Source organism: Rana temporaria, chromosome 13, assembly GCF_905171775.1.
Source record: "Rana temporaria chromosome 13, aRanTem1.1, whole genome shotgun sequence".
In the NCBI taxonomy this organism is placed as follows: domain Eukaryota; kingdom Metazoa; phylum Chordata; class Amphibia; order Anura; family Ranidae; genus Rana; species Rana temporaria.
In genome coordinates, this window is record NC_053501.1 from 77,762,400 (window position 1) to 77,783,453 (window position 21,054).

Sequence of the window (21,054 nt, forward strand, 5' to 3'; positions counted from 1 at the left end):
GCTTTTTTTTTTTACTAGTAATGATGGTCTGCAATTTTTAGCGGGACTGTCACATTGTGGTGGACAGATTGGACACCTTTGGGACCATTGACATTTATACAGCCATCAGAGCTATAAAAATGCACAGATTACTGTGTAAATGTCACTGGCAGGGAAGGGGTTAACACTAGGTGAGCAAGGGGTTAAATGTGTTTCCTTGTGAGTGTTTCTAACTGTGGGGGATGGGACTGACTGGGGGAGGAGACATATCGCTGTTTGTAATTACAGGAACAGCAAATCCCCGTTCTGGTTCTCGTGCCCGCGATTGCGGGTGGCTGGCATTGATTGCGCCCGCCAGCCACGTGCAGCAGGTGCACGTGCCTGCTATGGCTCGTGGGAACGAACCACTTTGCTGATGTAAATGTGTGTGAGCCAGTCGGCAAGTGGTTAAAATCCAGTAATGCAGTCTCACCCTGCTCTGCACATGCTAAGTTGCTCTCTTTTCTCTGTAATGTGCCTAAAATCAGAACCACTAGAGGCTGCAAACTGTGCAAGTCTCTACATTTGGCTCAGCCTCTTGTAGTCAGATAGCGGGGAGAGAAAGGCCAGTCAGGTGTGCTGCAGTGCAAGGTGCATATTTATAGCAGGAGAAACCAGAATGACAGACAAGTTCATAATTTTCCTGCTTATGCTTTCACCATCCAGTCACAATGTGGGGGAGAAGAGAGAACATATTAGTCAAAGGAAAAACTAGGGCAAGAATGGAGCTAAGCTGTGTAAATTATCAGGACTGGATGAACAAAATTATATATAATAATATATGCTGTCATCTTTATAGTTCGCTTCTTGACTGATACTCTGTACTTTTCTCCACCCCCAGTAGATCCAAAGGTGTGTCAACTTAGCAGGGTGTTGGTTATCACCGATTCTACTTCCTTTTTAAAGATTCAACAAGAGTCCCCCTCCTAGATCAGTTTGCTAATTTGTTGGCCCTGTCTGGCCAGCGTTTTCTTGTACCCCAGTTTCTTAGTCTGATATCATGACACTGTATTTTGTGTTTGTTTTTGTGTAATTCTCTTAAAGGGGTTGTAAAGGTACAATTTATTTTTTCCTAAATAGCTTCCTTTACCTTAGTGCAGTCCTCCTTCACTTACCTCATCCTTCCATTTTGCTTTTAAATGTCTTTATTTCTTCTGAGAAATCCTCACTTCCTGTTCTTCTGTCTGTAACTACAAGGCTCTCCCTGGTGTGGAGTGTCATGCTCGCCGACTCCCTTGGACTACAGGAGAGTCAGGACGCCCACTAACACACAGCTCCTTTCTCTATCTGCAACGTAGAGTGTCCTGACTCTCCTGTAGTCCAAGGGTCTTGGCAATTACATCTGATATATTACCGTATTTATCGCGGTATAACGCGCTCCCGCGTATACCACGCACCCCTAAAGTGGCCCCGAATCCTGTGGAAATTTTTTTTTGTACTTACAGTTTTGGTGTCTTGCGCGGCGGCCTCGTCGGGTCCGGCGTCCGTCTGCGGCTTCGGGTGTGTCCTCTTCGTCGGGTCCGGCGTCCTTCTGCGGCTTCGGGTGTCCTCTTCGTCGGGTCCGGGGTCCGTCTGCGGGCTTCGGGTGTACTCTTCGTCGGGTCCGGCGTCCTTCTGCGGCGTCCTCCCCGCTCGTTTCCCGCGCCGAGTTTGAATACTGCGCCGACATATACAGAGCGCAGTACACGTGTATTGTCGGGCAGGCTCGGCAACACTCGCGCTCACGTCCTGTACGTCCAGGACGTGAGCGCGGAAGGAGCTGAGACTGGCCGACTATACCCGAGTGTACTGCGCTCGGTATATGTCGTCGCAGTATTCAAAACTCGGTGCGGGTATCGGCGTATACCGCGCATCACGATTTTGCCCTGATTTTCAGGGCAAAAAAGTGCGCGGTATATGCCGATAAATACGGTAATTACTGATTTATAGTAAAACAAAGCGCTTTTGTGAGTTTCTTATGGAATGTAATCAATCGGCATACTATTTTCTGCCCCCCGTAGTGTTTTTACAATAGGAGGACAGGGAGTAGGAGGGAGGGGCGTGTCATTTACCACTGTGTATACACCCGCATGTGTGACTCTATGCAGCACACTGCAGCTCAAAGAAGCGGCTCCTACAGGCTTTTGAGCTGGTTTTTTTTTTCTCCTGGAAACTCCTCTCCATGTTAGCCAATGTGTCCATGCACACTATGGCATTTATTTTAGGGAATATGCTACAGGCAGAAAAAAATCACCAAACTCCCATTTTTGAGAGGCGCTAGTGCCCCAAAGAGCTCAAAAAAGCTCTCAAACGCGCAAAAATTTTCATTCCAGCTTTTTGTTTTGTTTATACAATGATTAATAGACTATCTAGGAGGGTTTGTGGAAAAAAAACAATGCACAAAAAAGCTCAAAGGAGCTCAAAGAAGCTCAATAAAAACGTGCACAAGAGCACAAAAAAGCACAAGCTTCAAGCTCAAATGCCTGTAAAAGCAGCTTTTTTTTTTTTTTTTTTTTTTTTTTTGAGCTGCAGTGTGCATGATCTTTACAGTCATGTGGGCTGCACAGATGAGAAAGGAGAAAAATGGAGAGCTTAGAAGGGAACTGAAATTTATCATGTTCCATAGAGGACACCAGCTGGTCTACATAATCTCAGCCTGCAGTGGAGACAGAGAATAAGGGACGGGTGAAGGCAGGATCAACCAGGTAGCTTTCACTCTGCACAAAACAAATGCTTTAGCAGTGGCTTTGTGAGAATGCATACTCTGTTATAGCGTGTAAAGAGTTTTTAATGACACTTATTACTTGTTTTTATGTATTTTTTTCCCCCCAGAAGTTTAGCCTTCAGATGACACATATAGTGTATGTGTGTTCAATCCTTTGGGCAAAATGTGTAGTTTTTCACATTCACAAAATGTTAAAACAGTCCTTTTAGAAAACTGGTTTTACATTACATTGTACAGTGGAACCTCGGATTGTGAGTAACGTGGTTAACGAGTGTTTCGCAATACAAGCACTATTTAAAAAAATCCTAACTCGGTTTGCGAGTGTTGTCTCGCAAAACGAGCAGGATTCCGGCCAAAGCGTTTGGCCTGAGGTGGGGGGGCACCAGAGCCGATCGCAAATACTCTGTTCCTGAGTCTTTCTAAAGTTTGCCAAGTTCAGCCGAGCTGTCTGAGTCTTTTCGGCCATTTCCAAGGCTCTCCGGCACCCCCCCATCTCTGGCCGCATGCGGTATTGCATGCCATTGAAGTCAATGCCGAACAAATTATTTTAGTTTCCATTGACTTCAATGTATGTTTAAACAAAGTCAAAGCTTCCTATTCAGTCTAAAGTTTAAAATGTATTTTTAATAAATCAAGCCTGTGACAAACTGGATGTCGCTCGGTCCCCCTCGTGTTATCTACATCTTTGACAGCATCAGGGCACAGGGTAAGCATTTCCTAGTCAGTCAGCCTTTGCAATCACAAAATGTAAATAGCATGTGGGGGCTAAATGACCCCATGCAACTCTGAGTGCTTTCACACTGAAAGAGCCCGGGCATCGGCAGTTAATCGCTGCTCTTTTTAGCTTCGTCTTCATGGCGCTGAAAAAGGGTTAAAAGCGCTGCCCATTGATTTCAATGGGCAGGGGCACTTTAGGAGCGGTGTATACACCGCTCCTAAAGCAATGCAAAGAAGCTGCTTGCAGGACTTTTTTTTAAATCACTCAGGCTTTCACACTGGGATTGCAGCTGAGGCTTATTTCAGGCGCTATTTTTAGCGCTAAAGCGTCTGAAAAATTCCTCCAGTGTGAAAAGGGTCTTATGGTGGCCTGCCTATGCATTCATCAAGGTACATATGTTATATGGCTGTATAGAGGGTATCACACCTTAAAAACGTCTGCCTAAACCGTTTTTATGTTTTCGATTACCTTTTTAACATATTCTAAAATGTTTGTTAAAGCATCACTTAATAACTTTTCTGTATTTTATTTTCTGTAGTTCCATGCTATGGACACACTGCACAAAAATTGTTATGATATCTCCAAAGCCATTTCTGCATTAGTACCCCAAGGAGGTCCTGTGCTTTGTCGAGATGAAATGGAGGAATGGTCTGCTTCGGAAGCCAATCTGTTTGAAGAAGCTCTGGAGAAGTATGGCAAAGACTTTACTGATATTCAGCAAGATTTTGTGAGTAGAATGAATTCATGCAAACGAAAAGCTATTTTTTGCCTGCATCTTCAATGAAAGATAATGCAGTGTCATTATTGATATTGCTGATAAACCATAATATTCTTTGCTATCCCAGTGACAATATACAGTTTGTATATGCATCCGGAAAGTTTTCACAGCGCTTCAATTTTTCCACATTTTGTTATGTTACAGCTTTATTCCAAAATGGATTCGATTCATTATTTTCCTCAAAATTCTACAAGCAATACCCCATAATGACAAAGTAAAAAGTTTGAAGTTTTTGTAAATTTATTAAAAATAAAGAACAAAAAAAAAATGTACAATGTACAGGTGATCTTCTCTTCTTTTTTTTTTTTTTTTTTTTTTTTTTCGTTCTTTATTCCACATAAGTATTTACAGCCTTTGCCATGACGCTCAAAATTGAGCTCAGGTGCATCCTGTTTCCACTGATCATCCTTGAGATGGTGCCATGGGCGTCCGCAGGTAGGGGCAAGGGGGGTCAAGTGCCACCCCCTGGAATCGGCAAGGTGTCTGCACACACAGTGGTGTCCGTGAAAAGTCCTTGCAGGCACAGCGGGGGAGGTGAGGGGACACCAGATTGCGAGCTGCAATGCTCATAACACTCAGGAGAAGCTCTTCCGCATCTTGCCCAGCTGTCAACCTACCCCATGCCCGGAACTCCGATACAGCCTGCACACTGAACTGACTGCCTCCTTCTCTGTAGCTGAAGCCATACCAGAATTTCTCCCAGGTTTGGCTGCTGTTCAAGTCAGAGTGATCAGTCAGAGCAGCAGTGAGGGTTGGCGGAGCAGGAAGATGAAGTTCACTCAGCAGCCACTGTCCAGCCCAACTTTCACCAGAGCTCACCCTAAGCCAGCTAAGAAGTTCCTGAATCAAGCCATGGAAGCGGCCATTAAGGTGAAGTGCTAACTTATATTTGTAGAACAAGCTGGGTTAGTGTCAGCTTGTTCTGTGTCATGGTCTGTCTGTAATCAGTGCTTGCAGATTACTGTTTAATTATCAGTATCCAGCAACTCTGATAAGACCCCAGACCAGCACAATCCTACTACTTCCCAGGAAAATCTGTAATGGGCATTTTTAAGGCTAATGTTTTGATTGCAAAGGAGGTGAGCATCTACAAGAATTCATTTCTGACCAAGCATGTGATCAGTTACATATTCTTTAAGGTCATTTACAAATGTCTAAAAATCTTTCTCACTCAGTATACATCATTTGAGGGCATTCTGTATGTAGCTGTTAATATTTTACAAGAAATCTGTATTTTAGGCTAACTAAAGACACCCAAAATTTAGCGCAGTTTGTCATCTTCGCCCTAGTCACCAGATAACCTTGTCCCGACACTGGCAGTGCGGCAAGGTCAGTGTCACTGCGCACAATAGGAGACAGTAGCATTTGTATGGCCACAATAGGAGTTATATGGACAGAATATCATCTTTATGCTATTGTGCCTATATAGATGCTGTTGCACCCATATAGAGGCACACCAGCATCTACATGGGCACAACAGCATAAAGTTGCTATTGTGTCTACGCTCGCAGCATATTTTGCATGTGGCTCAGATCGCCATGGCAAAACCAGGTACTCCCTCTCCCCCAAAAAGTACCAAATGTGGCAGTGGAATGGTGCAAACAAGTGTAGCTTCCCCTTTTGGGTGGAGCTCTGCTTTAACACTGACACAAGCCACCAATAGGGAGGGTAGATTGAAAGTAGAATTCCAGCTTGCGCGAGCCTTAAAAACTGCTCCCTGCCCTCTTACCCCTAACACCTATGCGGACTAACCTATTTTCAGACTCTTCCAATCTGGTCATGTTATCCAGCAGTGTAAGCAGGGGAGAGGAGCGAGCACCGATAACAACTGTGACATGGGAACCTATGGGTGACATCACCTCATAAGGCTTTATCAGCCATCGCCAAGCACTTTCTCCCCTGCAGCCGCTGTTGACTGACACAAGTAGGATCACATGACCAGAACTTGTTGCTTCCCCTGAAAAAAGTTCTGTGGACGCCCATGGGGGGTGCTACAACTTTATTGGAGTCCACCTGTGGTCAATTTAGTTAATTGGACATGTTTTGGAAAGGCACACACTTGTCTATATAAGAATTTGCAATAGAGAAAGGATTGTCAGTAGGCAACCTCTCTCAAATGGAGCCAATCTTATTTAAATTGAAGTCCACTACGTAAAAACTGCTGTACCAAATATAAAATATGAAAAAAGAGCATCTGGAAAAGAACCCAGCAATACAAGAAGGTAGTTTAGGCAATCTTAACAGTTTGACTTATAAAAAATATAAATTTATTAGAGACATTAGCAGCTATATCAAAATGTATTCATAAATATTCACCTCCCAACACACTATATTGATAAGGATCCACAAAAACCACCAGGGGAGACCCATAGTTTCGGCTGTAAATGGCCCCCTTGAAAGGTTTGGCAAATGCCTTGACTGCCTTCTTAAGGATATGGTTTCAGCCCTACCCTCCTTCGTGCAAGATACGAGAGCGGTGCTTGGGGAAAATTAAGGATTTGACAGTTCTGGAGGGGTCCCTACTCGTGGGGATTGACGTGGAGCCACTCTATATCTCCTTACCCTACGAGTGGGACCTTCAGGCCATAGCATTTTTTTCTGCAAATTCATTATCTCAACTTGGGAGGACAGAATGACTTGGTATTGGAATTACTTGAATTTGTAGCATCATACTCAAAAAGACTTGAGGCTGTAATTGGTGCCAAAGGTGCTTTAACAAAGTATTGAGCAAAGGCTGTGATTACTTCTGTACATGTGATTTTTATTTTTAATACATTTGCAAAAGTTTCAAACAAATTTCTTTCATGTTGTCATTATGGGGTATTGTTTGTAGAATTTTGAGGAAAATAATGAATTTAGTCAAATGTGGGAAAATTGAAGCGCTGCGAATACTTTACAGATGCAGTGTGTGTGTGTGTGTGTGTGTGTGTGTGTGTGTATATATTCAAAGTGAAATGTTCATCTCGAAAGTGATCCTTCTCACCAGTCGTGGCTGGTCTAGCAGAGGAGCCGCTCCCCCAGCCTGCACCATATGTGTGGCCGTGAACTGTGTGGAGCACCAGACCAACAGGTTTCTACCTGGTCTGTCACCCCCCTCAGACAGGTGACCACATCTCGAGGCCCCAATTGGCCTTTTTATATTGTCTTTAGGACGCAGAGCACTGCGCCTGAGCCCTCCCACCCTGCAATTCCAGCGAACACCAGCAGCTTCTGGCTTCCTGCCCAATCAGGACAGGAAGACACAGAAGACAGACGCCGCAGCTTCTGTCTTCACCCGAACAGTCCAGGGGAGCCATTACAGCTCGAGGCCTCTGCCGTAGGGTGAGTATGGAATCCATACACATCCAAGACTTCTCTGTTCTAAAGAAGTACTATGTAAGCTGCAGAGCGCATTCCAGGTCCATGGCCATAGCGCAGCCTCTAGTATGGCCCAGTCTCTGAAAACTCATTTATAAGTAGGACATGTGCACAGAGCATCAGGAGCCAATATAGCAGAACCTTTGGGCACCACTATTATCTTCTATTCTCAGGGGTCTCATAGAAATGGTTAGAGCTCGGCGTTTGCAGTCTTTTTCCAAAGATAAATAGCTACTGAATAAGTCCTTCAAATAGGATATTTCTCATGTGACTTCCCCTGTGTGTCCACCTGTCTCTATGGGATTTCTCGACACTTTAGAAACATTTGAATCTATCAGTGATTATTCTCTTGCCATGCTCCCTTATACGCTTGTGTTGCTTGTTGCCATAACCTTTTAAAAGGTGTGTAAAGACCTAAGGACAGGTAGTGTTGAGGCCTAGTACCTCCTTCTTTCCCAGGGTAGTTTTCAGCCTTCCATCTTAATCGGACATTGTGCTCCTGTTTCTCTATCTGGCACCAGTACATCAGATTCCCCCTCATTGTCAGGATCTAGTCTGAGCTGTGTAGATTCACCTCACAGCCTCTGTTTGCATTAGAAAGACTGACTTTTTGTTTGTCATTCTTGCTGGTCCCAATATAGGGAGAGAGCACACAGAGAACATCTTAAGTTGCTATATCATGTTGTGAAGTTACTACCCTGCTTTGCATCATTAGCAAATACTGAGACTAGGGCTGAAACAACTATTCGACATAATCAATTGTAATTTGATAATAAAAGTAGTTGTCAACAATTTTCATTATTGATTAGTTGGCCTGCATACTTGTTGCATTATGTCTTTACATGTCAGTATACACAGTGCAGCTCACATGCAGCACTCGGTACACCATTCAAACATGTCAGTAAATGCATGAGAACTTGTAAATGTATGAGGAGCAATACCTCATGGGACATGTAGTCCTGGGCTATAGATTGTTTCTGCTGAACTGGCCAAATTCTTATCCTCGTATGGCTAGCTTTAGAGGTTTCTATTGGCAGAGTTCACAAATAATTGGGCACAAACAGAAAAAAAAATATGAAATTGGACATAGATGCTCTTGTGGACATGGGGGAGGCCTTGGCCTATTGATGCTAAACAATGACCTTGACGAGTATAGCCCTATAATAATTCTAATTTGTGTGCCCTCCAATCCCCTGCTGTGTGCCCTCCCTCAACCCTTACAGGCAAAGAGATCAGCATTCTGTCCCATTGCCATCTTTTTTTTTTTTTTTCCAGGATGGTAAGTGGGGAGATTGGTAAAACTATCTCATGTTTACTGATTCTTTCATTTTCTGGAGTACTCCATATTCAGCAGTTCTATGTTCATTTTTAACTGTAGGGATATTGGAGATCTGTTTACAAATACCTTCATATTTCTGAATGAACCTAGAAATGCTTGGTACATTTCCGGCTTAAGAGCCGGTTCACACTGGGGCGATCCGACTTCCAGCGCGACTTCCAGAGGCGATTCCAACACGACTTGAATGTGAACCACAGGGCGATCTGGGGAGATTTACAACACGACTTGAAGTCGTCTCCAGGACAGGAGACATTCCAGTGGCCAATAAAACAACAATCCGCTCTGGGAGAGGGAGGGGGGAGGGAGGGGTTTGCCTGAGAAATGTATGTTGTCTTCCTAGAAAGTAGCTTCAGATAAGACAGTGATCCGACTTCTGAGGCGACTTCCATTGAAATCAATGGGTACAAATCGCCTACAAGTCGGATTGAAGTAGTACAGGAACCTTTTCTGAAGTCGGATCGCCTTGAGTCGTGTGTATTAACACCGCTCCCATTCACTTCCATTGTTTTTCTCTACAGCGCGACTTGGGACGACTTGAGGCGACATGAAGTCGGATCGCAAGTCGCCCCAGTGTGAACCGGCTCTTAGTGTTCGAGCGTCCCCTCTCTCCCCTGCTGCACAGCACTCACTGTGTCATTATCTCAAAAGTTAAACGGTCTATGTGGACCCTGAAATTTTCCAGAAGGGGAAATACAGGAAAAATTAGGCTGGAGGGACCTTAAACATAGTTTTGAATTTTTGCATCCTTGTTTTCTTTTTTACATATCCTGTTATATTCTTTGTAACATTTAAACAATACTAGTGTTCCTTCATTTTTGTATTTTTTAAAAGCTCTTTTCTTATTGTTTATAGCTTTTTTTAAAGGGGTTGTAAAGGTAAATGTTTTTTTACCTTAATGCATCCTATGCATTAAGGTGAAAAAACATCCGACGGTACAGCCCCCCCGAACCCCCGTTTTACTTATTTCACCCCTCGAAAGTCCTGTGCGCGTCCTCATGATCCTCTTCGGTTCCCAGCCTGGCTGTTGATTGGCTAGGCTGGACGGATTGATAGCAGTGCAGCCATTGGCTGGCGCTGCTGTCAATCACATCCAAAGACGTGGCGTGCCAGGGGTGGGGCCGAGTGATAGTCGGCGGCTATGCCCACCGCTGTATCACGGGAGCTCGCCCGCAAAAGCTTTCCACCATGCGAGCTCGCTCGCATGAAGGTGGAAAGCTTTTGCGAGGAGGAGCCGAGACAGCCGCCGAGGGACCCCAGAAGACAGGATTCGGGGACACTCCGTGCAAAACGAGCTGCACAGTGGAGGTAAGTATAACATGTTTGTTATTTATAAAAAAAAAAAAAAAAAAAAAACATTTTTGCCGTTTTAGTGTTCCTTTAACTTTGGCCGTGAGCCACACAGGTTTTTATTTTTAGCCTTTTAAACTTATTTCCCATGGGAATATACTTTGCAGTGAGTTCACAAACAGTCTTTTTGAGTAATTCCCATTTCTGTTCTGTGCCCATTGATGCCAATATTCTCTCCCAGTCCAAGTCCTGGAGAGCAGCCCTCATCCTTGGAAAATTTGCTCTCTTGAAATTAAGTGTTTTTATCTTTCCCGTATGTGGTTTTTGCTTACAGCTAACATCAAATGAAATCATGTTATGATCACTGCTACCCAGGTGTTCCTTTATCTGAACATTAGTAATAAGCTCTGCATGGTTTGAGATTACCAGGTCCAACAGAGCATCATTCCTAGTTGGGGCCTCAATAAGCTGGACCATAAAATTGTCCTGTAATAGGTTTATAAATTGTTGCCCTTTACCTGTCCCAGCAGTGCCATTACTTCAGTTAATTTCTGGGTAGTTAAAATCCCCCATTATTATCGCCATCCCAGCCTTTGCAGCCTTTTCCATCTGTGCAAGGAGCTGAGTTTCCACCTCCTCATTAACATTGGGTGGTTTATAACAAACTCCAATGATTGAAAACAGAAGAACAAAGGGCCAGTCATGGACTTTAAAGGCCCAATAATAAGGTATCCGCAGTAGTGTTGATACATATTTCCTCTATTTAAACTCCAATGATTAAGTTTGAACTACGCACATCTGTATGCAGTTCCACCAATAATGCTTCAGCCTCATCACACTCTCCATCAACCAGGTCCTCTTTCTTCCTTGCTTTGAGATCATATAGAGACAGACCCCGCCACCTTTCCTTATTACCCTGTCTTTCCGAAAGAGCATAGCCAGGAATATTAATAGCCCAGTCATGTGAGGAATGAAGCCAAGTTTCAGCAAAACCTTAAAGCTGGAGTTCTCACATAAATGTTTTTTTTAACTTCGATTCCCTTAGATTGATGCTCGTTGTGTCTAGGGGAATCGGCTAGTTTTAAAACCCGAGCAGTACTTACCGTTGTAGAGGGCGATCTTCTCCGCCACTTCCGGGTATGGGTCTTCGGGAGCGGGCGTTCCTTCTTGATTGACAGTCTTCCGACAGGCTTCCGACGGTCGCATTGCATCGCGTCACGAGTAGCCGAAAGCAGGGCTCAACAAATCCTGGGCGTCAGGTCGCCATGGCGACTAGAAATAGGGCCCTGGCGACTTGGCTTGGAAGGGGGGCAAAAAAAAAAAATTGTTTTTTTTTTTTTGTGAGCTGGTGCCATCTGGTGGTGAGCCGTTGGTATTACAAGTTATTACCACCAGATGTGTAAGCTGGCGCCATCTGGTGGTGGCCGTTGGTATTACAAGTTAAACAGCAATTCTAATGTAATTTTTCACTATTTTCACTGCCATCTTCTTCCCTCTAATTAGAACCCCCAAACATTATATATATTTTTTATCCTAACACCCTGGAGAATAAAATGGCGATCATTGCAATACTTTCTGTCATGCCGTATTTGTGCAGCAGTCTTACAAGCTCACTTTTTTGGGAAAAAATTCTACTTTTTTTAATTAAAAAATAAGACAACAGTAAAGTTATCCACATTTTTTTTAATATTATGAAAGATAATGTTACGCCGAGTAAATTCATACCCAACATGTCACGCTTCAAAATTGCGTCCGCTCGTGGAATTCTGACAAATCTTCATAGGCGACGTTTAAAAAAATCTACAGGTTGCATGTTTTGAGTTAGAGGAGGTCTAGGGCTAGAATTATTGCTCTCGCTCTACCAATCGCGGTGATACCTCACATGTGTGGTTTTAACACCGTTTACATATGCGGGCGCTGCTCACGTATGTGTTCGCTTCTGCGTGCAAGCTCGTCGGGACGGGGCGCGTTTTCTGGCTCCTAACTTTTTTAGCTGGCTCCTAGATTCCAAGCAAATTTGTCAACCCCTGGCCGAAAGAAGCCGAACGTCGGTGCGGCTCTATACTGCGCCTGCGCACCGACATTCGGCTACTTTCGGAAAATCGTGACGCGATGCGACCGTCGGAAGACTGTCAATCAAGAAGGAACGCCCAGTCCCACAGCCCATACCCGGAAGTGGCGGAGAAGATCGCTCTCTAAAAAGGTAAGTACAGCTTCGATTTTAAAACAACTAGCCGATTCCCCTTGACACAACGAGCATCACTCTAAGGGTAAAAACAGCATTTTAGCGGTGAACCTCCGCTTTAAGGCTTGGTTCAAACTGCAGCAACTTGGGATCCGATTTGTGAGACCCCAAGTCAATGACATGTAAAATCGCATGTTTGTCATTGAGAGCGGTCTTAGCACTACTTAACCCCCGGACCATTTTGTTGCTAAAGGACCAGGCCCCTTTTTGCCATTCAGCACGGCGTTGCTTTAACTGACAATTGCGCGGTCGTGCGACGTGGCTCCCAAACAAAATTGACATCCTTAAGCAGTTAAAGGGGTTGTACATGTTGTATGCATTGTATGCATTGTATGCATTAAGGTGAAAAAACTCCTTGCAGTGTCCGGCCGCCCCGTTTTACTTACCTGAACCCAGAATTTCCATGGGCGCGTCCCGGCTTTCATTGAATAGATTGATGGCAGCGCAGCTACTGGCTCCCGCTGCTATCAATCAAATCCAATGACGCCGGGGGCGGGGCCGAGTCATACGCTGAGTATATGAATCGGGAGCGTCCCGCAAGGTAACCCCCTCGGGGGAGAGAGCTTCCCAGAGGGTGTTATCCAATGCGGGAAGGAGCCGCGAGAGCCACCTTGGGACCTCAGAATAGGTGGATTGGGCCCACTCTGTGCAAAACGAACTGCATAGTGGAGGTACGTTTGACATGTTTGTTATTTAAAAAAAAAAACACAAACCTTTTAGTGTCACTAAAGTTGCTTCTACGGTAGAAAAGGTTCCTGTACTACTTCAAGGTGACTTCAATCCAACTTGTGCCAATAGACTTTAATGGAAGTCGCCTCCAATTCTGATCCTCATCTATATTGATGTGATTTGTATCCAACATTACCCAGGCAGTGCATGGCATCTTCCTGTATGCCGTTATCCCTGCATACCTGCACAAGGCAAAGTCGCATCAAAGTAGTACTAAAATCGCCTGAAAGTCACACTACTTTTTCCGTTTGCAGTAGTGTGAACCGAGTCTAAACTGCAAGGGAAGACGTTATGTTTTAACGGAATGGACAAGTGTGAACTTTGCATTACCACATGCACATCATTATGTCTTATGTAGCACGGTACTGTAAATAACATTACGACAGCCGCCCATTATTTAGGAGTGGGGTACAACACACCACAACTTTTTTTTCTTTTTTAACACAAAACACCACAATGCACAGATTGTTTTAATCTATTGCCCTGCAACACGCATCACTGCAGTTTAAGCGTTGCCAGAAAGCATAGTCTCCAGACCTATTTACAGTTTTTGAAAACCTTTGATTTGTATTATTTATTTGTTATTGTCAGTAAGTTTTACCTTGTAGATTTAGTAAGAATTTTGTAAGTTATGTTGTATTTGTGTGCAATTGATAAACATGTGCTGGGGGGGGGGGGGGGGTGTTTTTAAGAAAGCTGTAAGTAAAAAATAATAATAAAACAAGTGGTCTGGCCCTTCTGAGGTTAGTGAAAGTGTTATTGTTCTTGCTGCAACTTTTAGTTTTTTTGAGGGCAACAACTGTAGATAAAGTGATACTCCTACGTTTTTCTTTTTACTAATTTTGCACAAATTAAGAATTGGGTATAACAAAATAAAGAAAAATAACGTTTACTATACAGTGGAACCTTGGATTACGAGCATAATCCGTTCCAGGAGAATGCTTGTAATCCAAAGCACTTGCATATCAAAGCAAGTTTCCCCATAGAAGCAAATGGAAACGAGGATAATTTGTTCCACATTGACTTCTATTGCATGCAATATCGCATGTGGCCAGGGGTGGGGTGGGGGGGGGGTGCGGGAGAGCCTCGGAAATACTCTGCTGAACTCGGAAACCCTTGGGACTGGAGTATATCCAAGTATTTCCGAACGGCTCCGAACCATTACGAGTGTCACAGGTGCCCCCGCACCTCAGGCCAAATACGGTACTGCACACCCCATTGGCTTGAATCTTGCTCTTTTGCGAGACAACACTCTCAAACCGAGTCAGAATTTTTTATTTTTTTTAAGTTTCTCGTCTTACAAAACGCTTGTTAACCGCGTTAACCAAGGTTCCACTGTAAATATACAATTTTTTTAATCAACTAAATTGTGGAGATTACAATAGATTGCAACTCATTCTATAATAATGACAAAGGCATTATTAAAGCGGAGTTCCACACAAAAAGTAAAACTCTGCTTTTCGGAAAACCCACCCCCCCCCCCTCCGGTGTCACATTTGGCACCTTTCAGGGAGGAGGTAGGGGTGCAGATATGCCCCTTCCTGTCGTCCAACGCTGTCCTCTGGGAAACACACTGGTCCCAGGAGACAGCGGAGACCAGCGAGGATGCGCCGCTCGCGCATGCGCAGTAGGGAGCCGGGCAGTGAAGCCGCAACGCTTCAGTTCCTGATTCCCTCACCGAGGATGGCGGCGGGGGCAGCGAAGAGACATACGATTGCTCGGCTTTGGCTGTCGACATTGTGGGCGCCCTGGACAGGTAAGTGTCCATTTATTAAAAGTCAGCAGCTGCAGTATTTGTAGCTGCTGGCTTTTAATTTTTTTTTTTTTTTTGGTGGACCTTCGCTTTAAATATTCTAGTCAATCAGGCAAATGGTTTTAAAGCATGTGCACTGCAGCTTTGCAATAGGTAGATTATAGCTTTGTTATGGTGAAATGTTTTTTCATATGTTACAATCAATTGCTCAAGTAGTCAGATGGTACTTGTTGTGACTTGTGTGTACAGGTTTTAGTTCTATAATTAATCTGAGGGGCACACTCAGATCTGTGTTTCCTTTTGTTGGGCAATGAGAAGGTTTCAGCTGTGCACTGTCAGTAATGTGGCTTTCTCTCATCTAGTTACCATGGAAATCTCTGACCAGCATAATAGAATATTATTATATGTGGAAAACAACAGACCGATATGTACAGCAGGTAAAGGTTTTAACAGTTTCTACCTTGCAGTTTTTTATTTCCTTTCTTCTCATGAACAGAAAACCGTCATACATTTTTTTTTTTTTTTTTTTTTTAAAGCAGTGAGGTCTTGTATGTTCTATGCAAGTTATATTTTAGTTATGGTTAAAGAGCGTTCACAGTTTATACAATTTGGCGAACCATTGTTACTTATTGCCTACATATGCAAACTTCATTTTACCATACCTATGTACCTACTTTGAGTCCCAAACTTGAGCTGCTCTGTAATGCACAGTATTCATTTTTGCTGATCTTTTCCCCCCTTTCAAACTTCATACGAGCTATAATAGTGTGATAGACCATCTTTCGTAAAATCCTTCTTTGGTAGCTGCCCCCCCACCGTCTTATAGTAAGTCTGCAATAGTTGTATTTTCCAGGCAGATTACCAGAGGAATCCTTACCCTAATTCTTTACTCCCCCAACAGTTGCCACTCTCCTCCATTACTGCTTCAGCCTAGTCCCTGAACATGGTTGAGCCCTTTACGTCCTCACGTACGTTTGGCCCTTTATGTCCTCATGTATTTCATGGGATGGATTTGTGGAGTGGGTGGCTGCACGACCAACATCAAGGTGGTGATTCGTGGGACCAGTCGTCCAGTTATAAGAAGACTACGGAAAGAGAAGTAAGGTAAGTAATATTGTTTGTAGTCAGAATCTTCACCCGTAATACGTAGTGACCCCAACCACCAAGGCCTGTGGCGTGCCTTGGCCTAGCTGGACGGTACGCCTAAAAGAGGGCATACCCTGAATATGAGAATATGAGAAATGAATAATGAAGCCTATACCTGAAAAGGGGGCCGGGAGGGTGGGAATCAGGAAAGAGACCGACGCTGGACCCGGCAGAGAAGGGAGGATAAGTACTCCCCCAGACTCCGCCTACAAACACAGGCCGGCCTCCGTCCAGCCTTCCAACTTGTAGTCAGAATCTTCACCCGTAATACGTAGTGACCCCAACCACCAAGGCCTGTGGCGTGCCTTGGCCTAGGTGGACGGTACGCCTAAAAGAGGGCAAAAGACACAAGATAGGTAATGAAGCTTTATTGAAAACAGAGTATATTTAATCCAACAGGGTGGCAAACGCCCTACGCACCTCCAAGTGAGGTTCAGGGATATATCTACTATAGCAGGAGGAACTCCAGCGACCCATGTGCTTGATGATGTATGACGGGACCCCTTGCTTGGATGCTGCGGACGCTGCCCCAATTCTAAAGGAATGTCCGGAAAAGCGCCCTGGATTCAGATGCAGCTTGGCAAGGAGAATCCTGACGTGCCCAATGAATTGTTTGGCGGTGATAGGATGCGCAGGAAAGGGGAGCAACGGACAATCCCGGGGTGAGTTTGAGAATACCCTGCAGAGAGAGTCGAGCACCTCCACCGGGCACCAGCGATTGTGAGTCTGATAGTACTTCACCACAAACCCCTGACCAATCTGCCTGGTCTTGTTGTTGGGGAGCTGTAGCTCGTAATGCTCGGGAAACCTGGTCAGACTCCCTCTGAGCAAAACTGGAGCATGGCAGCTGGCTCTGGCCACCTCCCCGGGACGGAGGAACCCAAAGAAACTGAGGTGGATGGCAGCTTTAAGGACCAAGCTGGGACCCATACCAAAAGGGGAAGAGGACAGAATATCCGACAGGTCGCGGAAAATCTGCCCGGTGATGGGTTGACGGGATAACCGTGAGGACCCCTGAGTTCTCTGGATACCCCTCAGCACGGCTTTTAGAGGGTGAGCAGCAAAAATGGACGGCCTGTCCGGCACTTGTAGGGACCTGAAATGCTGAACCCCTGCCAAATATGTCTTGATGGTTCTGGCCGATAAGGTTAGCTCACTATGGCAATAAGCAGAGAACGACATGAAGTATGAAGAATCTGTGGGACCCTCACACGGAAATAGAGACATGAATCTGAGAAAAACCCTCCAACCCGTGGTGTATGCCTTCAGCGTGTTCCTGGACAACGACTTGTTGGCCAGCTCGACCGCCTGAGACCGGAAAAAACTTAATCCATGACCAACAGTGCAAAGGGGGGAATTGGCTGGCCCGTCCGATCTGCTGCCGGATGCTGAAAGAAAAATTGTGGCATGTTGAGCCGAGATAAGGCATCTGCTGCACCGTTCTGATCTCCCCTAATAAATTCCCCCTGGAAATGAAATTTATACGACAAGCCCAGCCAAGTCAGCTTGCGCATAAATGACATGATCAAAAGGGATCCTGACCTGCCTTTATTGATAATTCTGGCTGTAGCCAAATTATCCGTAAAGAATATGACTGACTTGCCTGCCCAGCCAGGGCCCCAAGTGACTGCCGCCGCCAGGATCGGGTAAATCTCAAACAATGCAGAAGTGAGAGCAAATTTTGGCAGATGGGACACCTCTGGGGGCCAGCGACTAGCTAACCATTGCTGACCAAAGATGGCGGAAAACCCGACCGAAGCGGCAGCATCTGAAAAAACTCGAGGGGAATTCTCTGAAGGCTGCGGGATGAACATGGAGATACCATTCCAGCGACAGAGGAACTGATCCCACATGATCAAATCGGCTTGGGCATCCCTTGGCAACCTGACCGGGGAGTCCGAATCCTGACCCTGGGGAAGCACAGCCAGTAACCTGGACACAAACGCCCTGCCCTGAGGAATGATCCTCATGGCATGGTTGAGCATCCCCAAAAGAGACTGCAAGTCCCTTTTTGAACATACCGGGGAACGGACAAACTGATGGATGACCTGACGAATCCTGGCCAGCTTCTCCAAGGGCAGGCTAGCGACCATAAGCTCAGAGTCCAGCGTGATCCCCAAGAAGGTGATGACCTTGGCTGGGCCCTCCATTTTATGAGCTGCTAGCGGGACGTCTAACCCTGAAAATAAACCCGTAAGCACCTGCAGATCCCTGGGTGGGCGCCCAGGGTCTTCCAACAACAGGAAGTCGTCAAGGTAGTGAATGACCCTTTGACAACTACCGTAGTCCTCCAGGATCCAATGCAATGCCCGGGCAAAGGTGTCAAACAAAAACGGACTGCTTTTTGAACCAAACGTTAATTTGGTAGCGAAAAAATACTGCCCTCGCCATTTGATACCATGCCACTGCCAGAGGGCCGGACTAATGGGAAGTAGTTTAAAGGCGTCAGTGATATCCGCTTTAGAAAGCCAAGCACCCCTACCCAACTGTAGGATGTGTTGGATAGCCAAGTCAACAGATGCATATTTTAGTGAAAATTCCTCGGAGGGGATGAGTGAGTTGAGGCTAGGAATATGAGAGGAATGAGGCGCAGACAAATCGTAAATTAAACGGAATTTATTAGAAAATTTGCCGGAGACCACCCCGATGGGGCTCACCCTCCACATGGAAAAGGGGGATGATGAAAAGGGGCCGATGAGGAACCCCTTGGCCAGCTCTGCTAGAAGCAACTCGTCGACCATCACTGGGTTGTTCTCTGCAGACCTTAAATTATTACACTCGAAAGTTTCTGTTGGCAGGGTGATGAGGCCAGTATGAAACCCTGCAGAAAACCCTTCCAGTAAAAACTGCCTGACTGCTGGTGCTGGGTGGTCCTCAAGGAGATCCCCTAGCAAAGAAACGTTGACTCGGCTTAGTCAGGCTGTGCTAATTGGCTTGATCAAGCAGGCGGACTTGGGGTGGGCCCTGAAGCAGTTAGCGCAAACATGCAACAATCTACACTGGTTGAAATTGCAACCTGCATAATTGTAATTGTTACACAGCTGCGCTTTCCCAAGGTATCGTATGGGTCTACCCAATTTGTCCACCTGCCCCAGGGTTCCAGCAGACCCCCCTGCCACCTGCCTGGAGGGCCCTACCTGACTGGAGGCTTCCACATTGGAGCACCAGGCCGTGGTATGAGCCGAGGACTGGCAGCTGGTACATACCGGGGATTTTTGACCAGCAAAGTGTCTGCAAAATAGCTCCATGTCAATGGCCCCCCACCATGACACCACCTGGAACTGAGCCCAGGTAGCTGCCACCTTAGCCGCAAAGGATCGGTGGTAATCATAAAAAATTGTGCCACCGTATTTATGGGCCAGATCCACAACCTTATGAAGATAAAGGTCCAACTCCTCCCTTCTACCTGGGCTAACAGCACAGATGATATCCCTAAAAATACCAAAAGCCAGCACAAATTCCGGTACACTGAGTTTCCGACTCAGCCTGGGGTCTTTGGTCTTTAGAACTACAGATACCTCCCCACAAGAAAAAGATTTGTTCTCCGACACATCCTGAGCCGCTATGAGCAGGGAGGCCAAGTTAACATCTTTCCCCTCCAAGATGTCCTTTTTGATGTTGGCCGGGATGAAATGGGCTGGAGATACCACAGGTGGGGCAGCCGACGGAGATGGTACCGCTGAAGGGAAAGTAGCGACATTACCTGCGGCTGGGCTTGGGAGCGCTAACGCTGGGGATGCTGAATCCACCACGGTAGAGGCTGGTATTACTGTATTAGCCACGGCCCGGGCCTCCATCACCTCCATCCTTTCCTGCAACTGGACCATGGAGGTAGCCAGTGTGTTTAGCAGCGCATGGACCTGTACCAATGCGTTATGCACCGTCGCATGCTCAGCGCTGGTGGCGGGAGATGATTGTGACAGGGGTGGGAAGCATAGCCTAAACAGTTCTGCTTTCCTAGCCGAAGAGGGGAAAGGAATGCCTTTGCGGCGGAGTTCAGCCATGAGTCTGGGTACGGTCCAACTTCTCAAGGATGGTGAATTTCCGAGCTCCGAACCCCCGCGTGGCGGTGTAGGCGGGACGAACGAGAAGTGCTCGCTATCGGCCACTTGAGACATACCGAAATCTAAAGAGACAAACTTCAAAGAATAACATGAAAGCCCTCGCCCCTCAGCCAGCCCAAATGCGTGACAGCCTAGGTGGCCGGAAATAGCGCGTGATCTACCAAGCGGGACCCCGACCCTGAAATGATGAAACGAAATGAGTGAAATGAGTGAGCCCGAGCGACCTGCAGCGCGACAACAGGTAATTAAAACGAACACTCAGGGCTACGATACCCACAGGAGCGTGGTGGGTATGTATAAATGAGAAATGATGGTGCCATACCAGACATGAGATGTACGGCGAGAAGATTGTGGTCCAACAATCAATTAATGACCCTCAGCCTGTACGGAACTGTAGACGTGACAGAACCAGAAAGCAATATGGACCTGGAAAAAACTAACTATACCCCTAAAAGCGAGCAAATACGTACCAGCTGACACCGGGAAGACACTGTAATCCGACCTGAAAGAGTTAATACCATATGTACCGACGGAGAAATGAGCGCAAGAAATGTATAACCAGACAACAGAAATGAATGTGGTAACGATGTGAAATTGCCGCCCTAAAGCGACCGAATCCCCCACCCGAAATGCCCAGTGAGGTGGCAACTGCCCTCCTTGTAAGATTGAAGCAAACGCATGACCGATTGATCAATGAAAAAACCGCACGTCCGACACACTGAAGATGACCGACCTATCAGTGAAAGCCGCATGACAATTTACCATTGACAGATCGCATGCGATTCCCCCGAACCTGACTTACGACACGTACAGCCGACATGTTGCATGACAATCCCTGAAGACCAATGGTATGACGATCTGCCAAGCCAAAACGCAAGACCGTCCTGACCAGACAAATCGGATGGTAGTTTTGCGC

The 21,054-nt window shown here is 45.7% G+C and overlaps 1 protein-coding gene across 16 annotated transcripts in view; it reads left to right on the top strand.

The window, feature by feature from the left end:
- Positions 1-21,054, top strand: part of MTA1 (metastasis associated 1) — a 290,526-nt gene that overhangs the window by 85,347 nt on the left and 184,125 nt on the right. For all 16 annotated transcript variants that reach the window (XM_040333257.1, XM_040333259.1, XM_040333258.1 and 13 more), the window contains exons 9-10: positions 3,979-4,167; positions 15,291-15,365. In XM_040333257.1, coding sequence (XP_040189191.1) covers positions 3,979-4,167; positions 15,291-15,365 — 264 coding nt within the window. The remainder of the gene's footprint in view (positions 1-3,978; positions 4,168-15,290; positions 15,366-21,054) is intronic.